The sequence below is a fragment of the Musca domestica genome, unplaced genomic scaffold (assembly GCF_030504385.1).
Source record: "Musca domestica strain aabys unplaced genomic scaffold, Musca_domestica.polishedcontigs.V.1.1 7, whole genome shotgun sequence".
Lineage (NCBI taxonomy): Eukaryota > Metazoa > Arthropoda > Insecta > Diptera > Muscidae > Musca > Musca domestica.
In genome coordinates, this window is record NW_026712383.1 from 21,489,758 (window position 1) to 21,506,302 (window position 16,545).

At 33.4% G+C, this 16,545-nt stretch overlaps 1 protein-coding gene across 1 annotated transcript; it reads left to right on the forward strand.

Annotated features, from left to right (window-relative positions):
• The first annotated feature begins 366 nt into the window (after positions 1-366).
• Positions 367-8,188, forward strand: LOC131800390 (uncharacterized). Its single transcript, XM_011297815.3, has 3 exons — positions 367-591; positions 7,173-7,629; positions 7,686-8,188. Exons 1-3 carry the CDS (start codon positions 527-529, stop codon positions 8,121-8,123), a joined length of 960 nt encoding a protein of 319 aa, XP_011296117.1. The 5' UTR covers positions 367-526; the 3' UTR covers positions 8,124-8,188.
• Positions 8,189-16,545: the final 8,357 nt, after the last annotated feature.

Below are 16,545 nucleotides of genomic sequence, written 5' to 3' on the forward strand. Positions count from 1 at the left end.
ATTGCGAGCTTAGAGCATAAAATTTGAAACAATTCCGTTAAATAATTTCGCTAAAATCATGAAAATGCCGAATCTTGAGAGGTACCGATTTATGAGGCCTATACGAAGACGTGGGGCTGTCGTACCTATTACAAGCTTCAAATACTACATTTGAGACAATTCCGGTAAAAATGCTGGTAAAATCTACTACTTTTTGTTTCCTGAGGAGGTACTCCCGAGTCAATTCTGAGAAGAGAAGAGGGGCTGGGGAAAAAAGAAAATCACACACTGGCGGAAGATAGCAAATGTTCGGCTCGGCCTGTCTTAATATATTTTGTTATCTTTTGAATTACGTTTACGATAAAAAGAAATAAAACGCATTAAAAATAATTGTTTGAAGCTTTGAGTGATTCAGAGTGGGTGATTTCCCTCGAAAAAAAAAAAATGATTTTAAGATTGAACGTCCATAGAACAACACAGAACGTCGAATAGTATTGAATTATCTGTGAACACGAAAGCTGATAAATAATTTGAAGAAGTCATAAAAATGAGCGAACAGGGCGAAAAAATATCTGCAACTGAAACAAAAACCGATAAATTAACAGAGATTAGGTATGGAGGAAATTTATGTTTTGCATTTTTTTTTGCTACGCTAAAAATTCTTCTCCTTTTAATGTTATTGCGTTATAGTGACGATTTCATTATCTGCCAATTAGTATATAATTACAACGTGCGAAAAAAAATAATTTTTTCAATAATTACACAAAAAGGCAGCTTTTTTCAAAATATGATTAAAAACTCCCTTTAATATTTAACTAACGAAATGGTGGTTAATTTTACCCTATCATCACATTTTGTTTAAACTCTCTTCTATTGTGATGAATAAAAATACCTGTTTTGTTTAAATGAAAAAGAAAATAATAATAATAAAAATAACAATAATAATAATAATAATAATAATAATAATAATAATAATATAATAATAATAATAATAATAATATTAATATTAATAATAATAATAATAATAATAATAATAATAATAATAATAATAATAATAATAATAATAATAATAATAATAATAATAATGATAATATTAATAATAATAATAATAATAATAATAAAATAATAATAATAATAATAATAATAATAATAATAATAATAATAATAATAATAATAATAATAATAATAATAATAATAATAATAATAATAATAATAATAATAATAATAATAATAATAATAATAATAATAATAATAATAATAATAATAATAATAATAATAATAATAATAATAATAATAATAATAATAGTAATAATAATAATAATAATAATAATAATAATACTAATAATAATAATTATAATTATAATAATAATAAAAATAATAATCATAATAAAATAAAAACATAAATAAATACTAAATAAAAATAATAAATAATAATAATAATAATAATAATAATAATAATAATAATAATAATAATAATAATAATAATAATAATAATAATAATAATAATAATAATAATAATAATAATAATAATAATAATAGTAATAATAATAATAATTATAATAATAATAATAATAAATAAAGTAAAAAAACATAAATAAATAAAATAAAAACCAGTAAGGAAAGCTCAAAAGTCGGGCGGGGCCGACTATATGATACCCTACACCACTATGCATATTTAGTAGAACTCTCGTAAAAAGGTTTATACATGGCATTTCAGAGCTCTATGAGATATTTGGTACAAAATCAAAATCTATCTAATTCTATTGTGCATTTTACGAACTATAGCTATCTCTGAACCGGGTTTCTCCAAATTTTACGTATTAGCTTCTAGACTGGTGATTTGGGCTGATATTGACCATTTAGTGCATCCCGAAATCGGATGAAGATATATATGAGAGCTATATCCAAATCTGAACCGATTTCGATAAAATTTAAAACAGCTATTCCTGTGCTCCATCTAATACCTGGTACCAAATATCACGGTTGTGAAGTGAATATTACGAATGTATGGGACAAAAACTCTAAATCGGATGAAACATATATATGGTTGCTATATCTATATCTGAACCGATTTTCACTAAATTTGATATACTTGCTTCTAGGCCGAACTCGGTTGGGTGTGCCAAAATTCAGGTAATTTGGACTGATAGTGGACATTTGGTGCACATTTAACCCGAATTCGGATGAAGATATATATGGGAGCTATAGCTGTTTCTGAACCGATTTTCTCCAAATTTGTTGTGTTTGCTTTAAGGCTAATCTCAGCCACATGTGCCAAAATTCGGGCCATTTGGGCTGATATTGGCCATTTGGTGGTCAGTTAACCCGAAATCGGATGAAGATATATATGGGAGCTATATCCAAATCTGAACCGATTTCGATAAAATTTAAAACAGCTATTTCTGTGCTCCATCTAATACCTGGTACCAAATATCACGGTTGTGGAGTGCATAGTAGGAATGTGAGGGACTTCAAGATCAAATCGGATGAAAGATATATATGGGAGCTATAGCTATATCTGAACCGATTTTCTCCAAATTTGATATACTTGCTTCTAGGCCGAACTCGGTTGGGTGTGCCAAAATTCAGGTAATTTGGACTGATAGTGGACATTTGGTGCACATTTAACCCGAATTCGGATGAAGATATATATGGGAGCTATAGCTGTTTCTGAACCGATTTTCTCCAAATTTGTTGTGTTTGCTTTAAGGCTAATCTCAGCCACATGTGCCAAAATTCGGGCCATTTGGGCTGATATTGGCCATTTGGTGGTCAGTTAACCCGAAATCGGATGAAGATATATATGGGAGCTATATCCAAATCTGAACCCATTTCGATAAAATTTAAAACAGCTATTTCTGTGCTCCATCTTATACCTGGTACCAAATATCACGGTTGTGGAGTGCATAGTAGGAATGTGAGGGACTTAAAGATCAAATCGGATGAAAGATATATATGGGAGCTATAGCTATATCTGAACCGATTATCTCCAAATTTGATATACTTGCTTCTAGGCCGAACTCGGTTGGGTGTGCCAAAATTCAGGTAATTTGGACTGATAGTGGATATTTGGTGCACATTTAACCCGAAATCGGATGAAGATATATATGGGAGCTATATCTAAATTTGATCCGATTCTCACCAATTTCAATAGGGTTCGTCCTTGGGCCAAAAAAGTATTGTTTGGAAAATTTCATCTGAATCGGATAATAAATGCGACCTGCATTTTGTTCACAAGAATACATGGACAGACGGACGGACAGACGGACGGACGGACGGACTGACATGCATAAATCGACTCAGAAAGTGATTCTATGAAGGTTCTCAAAAGTAACTATGGGTCTATCTCGTTTCCTTCTCCATGTTACAAACAAATGCACAAAGACATAATACCCTTACCACTATGTGGTGTAGGGCATAAACATAAATAAATAAAAAAAAAAATAAATAAAAACAAGTAAAAAATATTAAGTTCTGCCGGACCAAACTTTTAATACCCTCCACCTTATGGTGAAGGAAATATTATTATGACCCACAAATACAAATTTTTAGACATATTCATGGGAAAATGTTCCAAAAAATCATCAAAATACCGCATATCGGGAAATACGGATGTATGGGGCTGTACAAAAACGTGGACATATATATACATACAATATACATATACATACAATGTCTCGCCACACGAACTAGAACCCATTATGACATACAAATACCAACTTTCAGACAAATCCGTAAAAAAAATGTGGCAAAAATCATCAAAATACCGAATATTATGAGGTAACGTTATGTGGGGACTTCAAATACCAAAATTGAAACAATTCCGGTGACTAATGCCACTAAAATCATCAAAATACCGGGGATGTACCGTTATACAGGGTGAGATAAAAAATCTGCAACAAAGTCAAACGCCATAATGTTTATTTTTTTATATTTTTTTAAATGAAAGCAAAAAAATGTCGGAAATAGCATCAAATTTTAGAATAGGTTTAGATTTGTTCGATTTGGTCACCTTTGCACGAATTATGGCCTACAAACAGCCAACTAAACAGTTACACTCTATCCGAATGTTGCTCTGCGGTATTTTGGCCCATTTTTTTTGTGCCAACATTGCTTTCCAAAATACTCCAGACACAATAGTCCAACGGTTTGGTATCCGGAGATTTTGGTGGTCATTGTGCGCTGGAAATGAAGCGAGGAACCTCATTTTGTAACCATTCTTGGGTGGCGCTTGCTGAGTGCGATGGTGCTGAGTCCTGTTGTCCAATGTCCAAGGTCTGCGTCCAAAATGTTTGCGTGTTCATGGCTTTAATACACCCTTCAAAATATTTTCTGATACCACGGTCGATTAATGCGAGCGGAGAGCGACCATCGGCTGTTATGGCTACTCATACCGTCACTACGGTCGGCGTTTCAGTTCTGGTGGCCAACCGTAGGTGCACATTTTCAGCTGACCTCTTTGGCAAGTAAACACGATAATTTTTTTTTTTTGTTTAAAAACTGCTGGACAACGAATGTTTTCTCATCGGAGAAAACCAAATTCGGCAGTTCACCACTTTCGACGAAGCAAAGCAACTATTTAGCTCTTTGAGTCTATTCTTTTCTATATATATATATATATATATATATATATATATATATATATATATATATATATATATATATATATATATATATATATATATATATATATATATATATTATATATATAATTTATCTGATATCTGGTACCAAAGATCATTGTTGTTGAGTGCATATTACGCATGTGAGGGACCTTAAACCCCAAATGTGGGAGCTATAGCCAAATCAAAACCGATTTGATGTACATGTTTCTAGACTGAATTCGGTAGGATGTGCCAAAAATTCAGATCATTTGAACTAATATTGGCAATTTGGAGCACAATTAACCCGAGATCGGTTGAAAATACATATGGAAGCCATATCTAAATTCTGACCGATTATCTCCATTTTCAATAGGATTTGTCCTTGGGCAAAAAAAAAAAATATTTGTGCAAAATAACATCTCGATTGGACAAGACGGACGGACTTCTGACTGTGACTCACTAAGTTAGTCCGATATAAATTCATGTTCTTTCCATACGGTTGGTTTTTTATACCCTCCACCATACTAAGTTTGTCATTCCGTTTGTAACACCTCAAAATATACATTTTAGACCCCACCAATTGTATATATATATATATATATATATATATATATATATATATATATATATATATATATATATATATATATATATATATATATATATATATATATATATATATATAAATATATATATATATATATATATATATATATATATATATATATATATATATATATATATATATATATATATATATAATATATATATATCTATATATATATGGACCATGTAGGTCCACGTCTTCGTATAGCCCCCATGTAAGGGTACCTCCCGATATTCGGTATTTTGATGATTTTACTGACATTATTCACCGGAATTATTTCAAATATTGTATTTGAAGTTCGTAATGGATACTACAGCCTATGACAGAAAATTGTTTGTGCAGGTGCACGTCTTCGTATGGCCCTCATATAACGGTACCTCCCGATATTCGGTATTTTGATGATTTTAGTGACATTACTCACCGGAATTGTTTCAAATTTGATATTTGAAGTTCGTAATGGATACTACAGCCTATGACAGAAAATTGTCTGTGTAGGTCAACGTCGTCGTATTGCCCCATATAACGGTACCTACTAATATTCGGTATTTTGATGATTTTAGCGTCATTTTCAACGGAATTGTTTGAAATTTGGTTTTTAGGGTTCGTAATGGATACTACAGCCTAAGACGGAAAAGTGTCTGTGCAGGTCAACGTTGTCGTATTGTCCCATATAACGGTACCTACTAATATTCGGTATTTTGATGATTTTTGTGATATTATTCACCGGAATCGTTTCAAATTTCCTTTTTGGCGTTCGTAATGGATACTACAGCCTAATGTCCACGTCTTCGTATAGCCCCCATATAAGGGTACCTACCGATATTTGGTATTTTGATGATTTTAGGGACATTTTTCACAAGAATTGCTTCAAATTTGGTATTGGTAAAAATTGTCAAATTCGTTCCAAGTGGTGGAGGGTATTCAAAGTTTGGTCCGTCCGAACTTATAGCTTTGTTATTTGTTAAGTATTTTATCTTCTGTTTAATTTCATTACAGAATGCCAGCTAAGTTTGAAGCAATATATAAATATATATATATATATATATATATATATATATATATAAATATATATATATATATATATATATATATATATATATATATATATATATATATATATATATATATATATATATATAAATATATATATATCTATATATATATGGACCATGTAGGTCCACGTCTTCGTATAGCCCCCATGTAAGGGTACCTCCCGATATTCGGTATTTTGATGATTTTACTGACATTATTCACCGGAATTATTTCAAATATTGTATTTGAAGTTCGTAATGGATACTACAGCCTATGACAGAAAATTGTTTGTGCAGGTGCACGTCTTCGTATGGCCCTCATATAACGGTACCTCCCGATATTCGGTATTTTGATGATTTTAGTGACATTACTCACCGGAATTGTTTCAAATTTGATATTTGAAGTTCGTAATGGATACTACAGCCTATGACAGAAAATTGTCTGTGTAGGTCAACGTCGTCGTATTGCCCCATATAACGGTACCTACTAATATTCGGTATTTTGATGATTTTAGCGTCATTTTCAACGGAATTGTTTGAAATTTGGTTTTTAGGGTTCGTAATGGATACTACAGCCTAAGACGGAAAAGTGTCTGTGCAGGTCAACGTTGTCGTATTGTCCCATATAACGGTACCTACTAATATTCGGTATTTTGATGATTTTTGTGATATTATTCACCGGAATCGTTTCAAATTTCCTTTTTGGCGTTCGTAATGGATACTACAGCCTAATGTCCACGTCTTCGTATAGCCCCCATATAAGGGTACCTACCGATATTTGGTATTTTGATGATTTTAGGGACATTTTTCACAAGAATTGCTTCAAATTTGGTATTGGTAAAAATTGTCAAATTCGTTCCAAGTGGTGGAGGGTATTCAAAGTTTGGTCCGTCCGAACTTATAGCTTTGTTATTTGTTAAGTATTTTATCTTCTGTTTAATTTCATTACAGAATGCCAGCTAAGTTTGAAGCAATGATCAATACTGCCTTCACTGTCGATTGTAAATTTATTGTTGGTGAAAATCTTGGACCAGCCCAAGCCATATTCGGACATAAATTAATGTTTACCTTAAATTCTGAAGTTTTCGAATCAATGTTGTGCGGGCATTTTCTGGAAGCCAAAAGTACAGAAATTCCCCTACCAGACGATGATCCGAAAACGTTTCGTAATTTACGACGTATTTTGTATAATCTACGCGATTCCCAAACAGAAGTGAACGAGTTAGATCTCAGCGATACGATCAGCTTGTATAAGATGTGTGATAAATATATGTTCAAGGCCATCTCAAAATTATGTGCTGAACATTTAAAAAGTTTTCTCGAAACAGATGATGACAATCAATTGGTAATCATTTTTGCTGCTGCCATGGAACTACATAACTCCCCGCTATTGGAAGATGTTAAAACGGTAAGGGGTTTAATCCATTATCAAATGATTTCTCCTGTGACAATTTTCTCGTACAGAAACTATCTGCTATTCAATACGGTCTTTTGCCAAGCCTTAAGGACTTAAATCCATTACAGTTTATGGAATACCTTGAATTGTATACCAAACAAAATGAAAAGTCGGTACATCATTTGGACATATTTAAGGCGATAGAAAACTATTTAACAGCTAACGATTTAATACCCCAAGAATTGTTGGATACCGGGGAACGTTTGCAAAATGCTGCCACAACTAATCTGTATGGACAAGAAGCCATGGTGTCACTAAGCCAGGAACGATCATTAGAGTTATTGCAAAAACTTCTCTCGCACATTGATTTTGTTAAAATCAAAATTGAAGATTACCTCACCGGGCCGGGTGTTTCGAAAATTCTCACATGGCAACAAAAATATATTATTTTATCGCAAATATGCATAGAGCCTAAACCGTCTACGATTAAGTTGTTTCTAAACTAAATTATTTTTATATTAATTGTATAATTTTTATATAGTTGAATAAAATATTATGTGTATACCCTCCATGTGATATATCGGTCCACAACATTGTGTAACCCATATATAACGCTACCGCCCGAATTTCGTTATGTTGATGATTTTAGTCACATTTTTTGTATGGAATTTTCTGAAATTCTACACAAATGAAGTTCTCTGTGAGTACTTTACCGCCTGAAGGAGAAGTGTCTATATAGATCCTCGATTTCGTTTATCCCCCATATAACCGTACCCCCCGATATTCAGTATTCTTATGCCACATTTTTCAATGGAATTGTCTGAAAATCAATACAATGAGTTCCTTGTGCGTACTTTACCGCTTGAAAGAGAAGTGTCTATATAGATCCTCGATACCGTATATCCCCCATATAACGGACTTGTTTCAACTTTCGTATATAAAGTTCGGAACTATTGCTACAGCTTATTACACAAATTACTTATACAGGACCACATCTTCACATAACCCCAAATGGTTTGGGTGGCATTTTTCAACGGAGTTTTTTTGTTTTTGAATTTTTTCAAATTTCTTCCAAATGGTGGAGGGTATAAATAGTTCGTCCCGGCCGAAAAAAGAAATTGGAAAAATTTGGCAAAAATCATCAACATACAGACTACCCGGAGATACCGTCATATGGGGGCTATACCAAAACGCAACAAAGTCAAACGCCATAATTTTTACATATCTTTTTTTAATTTTATTGAATGAAAGCAAAAAACGGCCAATGAAACCTTCACACGCTGCCCGAATGTTGCTCTGCGGTATTTTGACCCATTCCCGGCGAAACGCTTGCTTGAAGTGATCGCCACTTTGGTATTTTTGAATGCCAACCTTGCTTTCCAAAATACTCCAGACATAATAGTCCAACGGATTGGTATCCGGAGATTTTTGTGGCCATTGTGCGCTGGAATCATTTTGTAACCATTCTTGGGTGGCGCGTGCTGAGTGCGATGGTTCTGAGTCCTGTAGAAATGTCCATGATCTGCGGCCAAAATGTTTGCGTGCCCAATACACCCTCCAGAATATTTTCGCAATAATATTCGGTATTTATTCTGATTAATCGATTAATAGCAGCGGAGAGCGAACATCGGTTGTTATGGCCGTCCACACCATCACCATGGCCGGCGCTTGGGTTCTGGTGGCAAAACGAAGATGCACATTTTCAGCTGACCTCTTTGGCAAGCAAACACAATCATTTGGTTTGTTTAAAAACTGCTGGACAACGAATGTTTTCTCATCGGAGAAACCAAAATTCGGCAGTTCACCACTTTCGGCCTAGCGAATTAACTCTTTAGCTCTTTTGAGTCTATTTTCATTCTGTTGCGGTGTAAGTCTTTGCACTTTTTGGAATTTCAATGGCTTTACCCAGAGCTAATTTTGCAATATTTGCCGAATGAATTATTGCGATATATTCAGCTCACGACTCATTTTTTGGCAACTGGGACGCGGGTTTCAATCAAGTCGGTTCTTTACATTTCGAACCATTTCTGCTGATGTTGTTGTTTTCTTAGGTCCATTTCCTAGACGCTACCATTATCACAGTGACGAACCATGGTACGAGACATAAAAGATTTATTCACATTTAAATGCTGGAGTGCTTTAACTATAGCCATTTGTGGGTTTCCGGCCAAATATAAAAAAATCACACTTTCATGCTTGAATTTCATCACCAATAACTTTTTTTCTGGAAAATTCTCACCAAAATGCTCTTGTACGCTTGTAAACAATACAATGAGCTGTCACTGGAATAATTTTAACAGCTGTCGGACGAGTGGCTTAGAAATGACAGCAGTCTAAAGTTGGTTGTTGTTTTTTCATCTCACCGTGCATATATAATATGTTCCGCCACCGGAGCTACAACCCATTATAAACTACAAATACCTGTTTTTAGACAAATCTGTGAATAAATGTAGAAAAAAACCATTAAAATACCGAATCTTGGGAGGTACCGTTATATGGGGGCTGTACAGAAACGTGAACAGATTTTGAAGCTCTAAATCAAATAATGTGGGCTGTATCGTGATTTCAATAGACAGACAGACATCATTAAATCGACTTAGAATTTTATGCTGGTAATGAATATGTGTACTTTATGGGGTCTACGACGAATATATAGGGATGTTACAAACGGAATGACAAATAATATACCCTCCTTTGCAAGGTGGTGGGTATAAAAGCAATTGAAGTTAATGGTAGTAGAATACAAAGAAAACCCGATTATTAATTCTCTCTTATGTGTTCTCTTTTGCGGTTTCATGTGCTAGCACACGGTTTTGAGAAGTTATAAACAGCTTGAACCTCATTTATAGTCGGTTCCGAACGAACGCAGTTTTATGTTACACACATTGCCAAAGACATATAATATAATAAGATGGGACATTACATTGTTAGTCGAGATAAACTTGTCGAACTCAATGTTTATGGAATACGCTACTGAATCAGAGATACATACTATACTGTGCACAATAAACACAAGTAAAAGTGCAGGGATGGATAACATAAGAGCAATTGATCTAAAAAACAATGCCACTATTCTTACACCAATGATTACAAACCTCATAAATGGAAGTATAAGAGAGCCTACTGTGCTACTAATGTTAAAAGAATCTATTATTAGACCCATATATAAAGGTGGCTGTACAAAATACTTTGTACATACTTTTGAGTGCGTACAAAATACTTTGTACTCATTGGGGCAAAAACAAAGCAAAAAAGCCACAGGGGCAAAATAAATAAAAAAGCCATAGAGGCATAATTTAAAAAAATATATACATATTTCAAAAAAAGACCCAAAGGGCAAAAATTACAAAACGAGCCATAGGGGCAAAACCAAAAAAAAAAAAAAAAAAAAACAACTTAAAAAAATAGATAAGAAAGAAAATAAAAGAAAGACATACAATTTTGAAAAGAGGAAATTAAAAGTCCTGAAAAAAAAATAAAATTAAAAAAGCCAAGAAGGCAACGTCAAAAAAAACCAAAAGAAACAAAAAAGAAAAATATACAACAACAAAGCAAAATATGATGCAAAAGGAGTTCCAAAAACAAAAACTCCAAGAGGGGGAGCGTGAGCTTCAGAAAGCGAACAAAACAACAGTGTCAGGAGGCATTGAGCTCGAAAATCCTGGCATCCTGACAGCAACAATGCTGCAACAGCTTCGGGCGTTCCAGAAGGTGATGCTGCAGCAGCAGCAGGAGCAAATGAAGTCGATTATGGAAGAAATTGAGCAGATGTTCCTAATGCAGAACTCCACCTAAAATAAAAAACGGGACAAGGAACAAAAGAAAAGGCAAGTCGTCGAAGCTGGGAAAGATGACTTGTCCAAACAACTATCAAGTGTAAGAGAGGGAAACAATTCTGTCGAACTAAAACAGATTACAAGCTTGGAAGGAAATTCTGGAAATTTTTTCCCGCCGGCAAGTCCTTATTTTGAGGAACGAGATGTGGAAGGAAATTCTGGTGTCGCACCCACACAGACTGATGAAAAACCACTCCAGGAGGAACATATCAAGTTACATCAAAATAATCGAAAAGTGGAAAAAGAAGAAAAGCCGCTGCGCACAGAAGGATCCAACATTTTTGACGAATATGTTGATTACGATGACGATTTTAGAGGAAAAGAAAGCATAGCAGAAGAGGAAAAAGAAGGTAAGTCTCTACGTACAGAAGGCCCCATCATTTTCAACGAATATGGAAAAGAATACAGCGAAGAAGTGGGTATAGCCGAACAAAGTTCTCTGTTTCCGGTCCCTGAAGGGTATTGCCTTACAGAAATCAAGAGCAAATCAACAATGGCCGTGAGAATGGACGAATCGGAGCATATTATTTAGCCATTAACTATATTCTGCAACGTGGATGATGACAGTCTTCAACGATGGACTATTTATTCGGCAGCATGGAAAATGAAGCCGGCAGATAAAGGTGGTGGCATTGACAAGAAGGACTGGACAAAGAAATGGAGTCGTTTCCTGGAAGCAGTTACTTAATTGAATATTTATATTGTTTTAGCATATATAGTTAGTTTCCTTTTCATATTTTTATATTTAAAAATTTTATAGTATATATTTGTTCAACTTTATAAAAATACAGTCCACTAAAATATGCGGGTTTAAGCCGCCCGGGAGAATGTACAAAATACATAACATACATAACATAATACTTTTGAGTGCGGTTGAGGCGCTGGGAAAAACTAGCAATAAACAATCAATACTCAAAAATATTTCCCAGCCGCCATAAAATACCACATGTGAACAATTCGGTGATCATGTGCGCTGACGCATACGATAATGTGTCAGATAATAAAGGTTATGACCCAAACACACAGATGTCGACGCTCTCAGTAGATGCCAAAGACCACTAGAATGAAATTATAAGCAGCCCTGCAATGTTCTCCATTCAATATTAGAATAGATAAGAACAATTGTGTGGCTGCGACTAGGTTAAGTTAGATTAGTTTCAGTAGTACGTAAGGGAAATATTTTTGAAATAAAACTAGAATTGAAATAACACCCAAACCATTCGGTTGGTTTTCTTTTCTCGCCTCTTACAGTGGCAACATATCAGATTATTGTAACTACAGACCAATCTCTATTCTGCCTATATTGGAAAAAGTTTTAGAAGAGATAATTGTACGGAGACTGAACAGTTTCTCTAAAAAAATATAAGATAATAAATATAAATCAATATGTACTGTAATAAACTACTTGGCCATTTTAGCAATTACATAAACAAAACACTCAGTTAACAAAATAATTGCATTGCACTTTTTATAGATTTCAGCAAAGCTTTTGACACACTATCACGTGAAAAAATAGTGAATGCATTAGATAACACTGGGATAAGAGGTCATTGCTTAAGATGGTTCCAAGAATATCTTTCATATATCTATCTTTCACCCAGATCTGTCAACGTCAAAATTGATAATACTAACAGCAATAAGCTATCTACTCGTTGCGGAGTTCCCCAAGGATCAAAACTAGAACCAATTTTGTAGCTTATATACACCAATGAAGTGACTAAGCATCTACGTCAAAGTACGTCGTTTACATATGCTGACGATACCGCCATGATAGTTTCACACAAAGAAATCGCCAAAGCAGCAAAAATAATGCAGGAGGAATTCAATATCATCACAAAATGGTGCCATGACAATGGTCTTGTAATTAATGCCAACAAAACAAAAACAATGCATATCAGACCTAGAAGTGTACCAAAAAAAAAAAACAACATTAGCATTGTTTATCATAACAATGACTGCTCCCAAGCACAAATCCGGGAAGCTGGAGAAGAGCGAGAAGAAAAATGTACAACACACTTAGAACTGGTAGAAAACTACAAATATTTAGGTGTTCATCTTGATTACAACTTTAAATGGAAAACACACATACAAAACTTACAGAAGAAACCAAATAAAACGTCATTTGCCCTGTACCACCTTGGCAACTGTGCTCCATACTACGTCTTGAAACAGGTATACTATGTCACGATATCGTGACATAGCACTATGTTATACCATAGACAAATAAAGGTATAGACTAAAAAGTTGTCTCATCTGTTATCTTCGAAAAAAACATTTCGATGTCGTTCATGCTGTGAGAGAGGTTCAGTGGACTCACTCAATTCTCTCAAAATACAAAATATTGAATATTTTTATGATTTACTAGCTGGCCCGGTCCGCGTTGCCGGCCCATAGTTTTTGTCTATTATGCATATTTGTCAAAGCATGATTATTCAAAGATATGAATGTTATAAATATTCACGTACTGGTCGATTAGTTTTTAATTTTTAGTCAAATGAGCAGTAATTTGGAATTTACTGTACTTTGTACAACTCGTAATTGAGGGCTAATTGATTTAAGAATAGGCAAAGTTAATTACTTTTTTGAACCCATTAGCACCTCAGATTGTGCATTAGAGTCCTCATAAGTCCCCCTAACCATGTCGGTCTGTTTGTCCGCCAAAAGGTGGACTTGAGGGGATACTATTACATGGAGAAAATCCTAAAATTTGTAGATATGTTGAAATTTTTGTGTAAGATTTTCATCCCCAAATACTCATTTTTAGCCAAATCCTTTGAAATATGGTAAAATGCGAAACATCGACCTACATTGAAAACTTTCTTCACCCCTTATAATCCAAGATGACAAATAGAGGCCAAATCAAAAATATAGCTATTTTACATCCATTACCGTAAGATGGGAATTAATTTTATTTGCCATTTAAATTGTAAGTTGGAGTCCATATTTTTCATCATAGTATAATTTAATGACGATTCAACAAATATTCGGTCCCGTGCTAATTTCTTATATTTGTAATTTGTTCATGTTTTCACAATTTATTTCATATAGATGTATATCCCAAATCTACGTTCCCAACCAATATTCTCATGGGGGTTACAAATTCAATAGAATACAATTTTTTCTTTTCTGACCACACATTAGATGTGAAAGTGGACTTGGGGATACTCCAATGTGGGGACTTTACATGAATAGATTTCTATGTGGCAATTATCTGTACGATGGTTCCTTACCCCCCCAGGGTAGCATAAATAAAATTTTTTAGTGGTCAAGACCAATATGGGCCCTACTCCGAAAATTTTATGCGAAGAGGTTCTCTACGCCCCTTAGAAACAAAGATGCAAAATAAGGGCCAAAAATAGAAGAAAATGGCGAAGACTCCAAAAATGGCTTAAATCATACGATGATTATTTATGATCGATATCATGACCTGCTAAAGCGATTTAAGGTATCTTAAATGTTCAGGCAGAATTTTGGAAGGATAGAAATCCTTTTCTTACTAAAAGTCCCATTCGCTCTACTATTTTGCACCCTTTATATTTGGTATTTTACTGATTGTACTCCCAAAAATTTTTGCATTTTGAGCTCTCATTGGACGGATTATTGTCACATGAAAGAAGTAGGGCCACGCTTTGAAATAAGCCCCATTAGTCTTTTTCGGTCATTTTTGTTTGTTTAAATGTCTGCGCATCTTCCAGCTGAAGCACGATGTAGGTCCTGGAGTTGAAAGGTAGATGTCAGTTACCATCGTATTTCGCACTTATTTAATTTTTTTGGTGAAAAATTGTATATAGTGAAAAATTATTCTTTATTTTGTTCACAAAAAATCCACTGAATTCAATATGATATTACAAATTGAAAAAAATTGACAAAAGAAGAATAACAAATTGAAAAAATCTTTAACTTGTTCGCTGATTTTTTACAGCAACTGTTTAAAGATCCTTACAAAGCTTGTCAATAGAATGTACTTTTATTTTAAAATTCAATTCCATTGGAATTTTTTTCGATATTTTCCCGTTTTGAGAATTGTTGCAATGAGATCTCTTTTTTCGTGTTTCTTTTTAACGATTTTGAAAAAGTAATTTTCTTTTAACTTTGGTGTGACCGCATTAAATTATTTCGGTATCATCTATTCCGTTTCGCCACCACATAATTCGGTACTACACTTCTATGTAACCCGTTATCAATTTCAGTTCTCAAGAAATCAAGTCAATTAAATAAATTGGTATTAATATTCGAATTCAAAAATCTATATATATAAATGAAAGTTGTGTTAGTTACTACGCTTATAACTTAAGAACCGCTGAACTGATTTTAATGATTCATACAAATTCGGAATTGTCTCTTATCCGAAAAGGATAATATCCAAAAAAATCGGTAAAAATGTGATATGTTAAAATTTTCATTTTGACTTTTGAAATGTACAATAGTAATGTTTTATTTTGCATGATTTTTTCCATTTTGACTTACTTTTTTCTAATGTACATTTGTAGTGTTTTTTATATTTATTTTTGAATTCGAATATTAATACCAATTTATTTAATTGACTTGATTTCTTGAGAACTGAAATTGATAACGGGTTACATAGAAGTGTAGTACCGAATTATGTGGTGGCGAAACGGAATAGATGATACCGAAATAATTTAATGCGGTCACACCAAAGTTAAAAGAAAATTACTTTTTCAAAATCGTTAAAAAGAAACACGAAAAAAGAGATCTCATTGCAACAATTCTCAAAACGGGAAAATATCGAAAAAAAATTCCAATGGAATTGAATTTTAAAATAAAAGTACATTCTATTGACAAGCTTTGTAAGGATCTTTAAACAGTTGCTGTAAAAAATCAGCGAACAAGTTAAAGATTTTTTCAATTTGTTATTCTTCTTTTGTCAATTTTTTTCAATTTGTAATATCATATTGAATTCAGTGGATTTTTTGTGAACAAAATAAAGAATAATTTTTCACTATATACAATTTTTCACCAAAAAAATTAAATAAGTGCGAAATACGATGGTAACTGACATCTACCTTTCAACTCCAGGACCTACATCGTGCTTCAGCTGGAAGATGCGCAGACATTTAAACAAACAAAAATG

Coding starts and splice junctions, on each gene's coding strand:
- LOC131800390 (XM_011297815.3), top strand. CDS start 527: ATGAGCGAACAGGGCGAAAAAATATCTGCAACTGAAACAAAAACCGAT. Junction 592..7,172: donor GATAAATTAACAGAGATTAG/GTATGGAGGAAA, acceptor ATTTCATTACAG/AATGCCAGCTAAGTTTGAAG. Junction 7,630..7,685: donor TATTGGAAGATGTTAAAACG/GTAAGGGGTTTA, acceptor TTTCTCGTACAG/AAACTATCTGCTATTCAATA.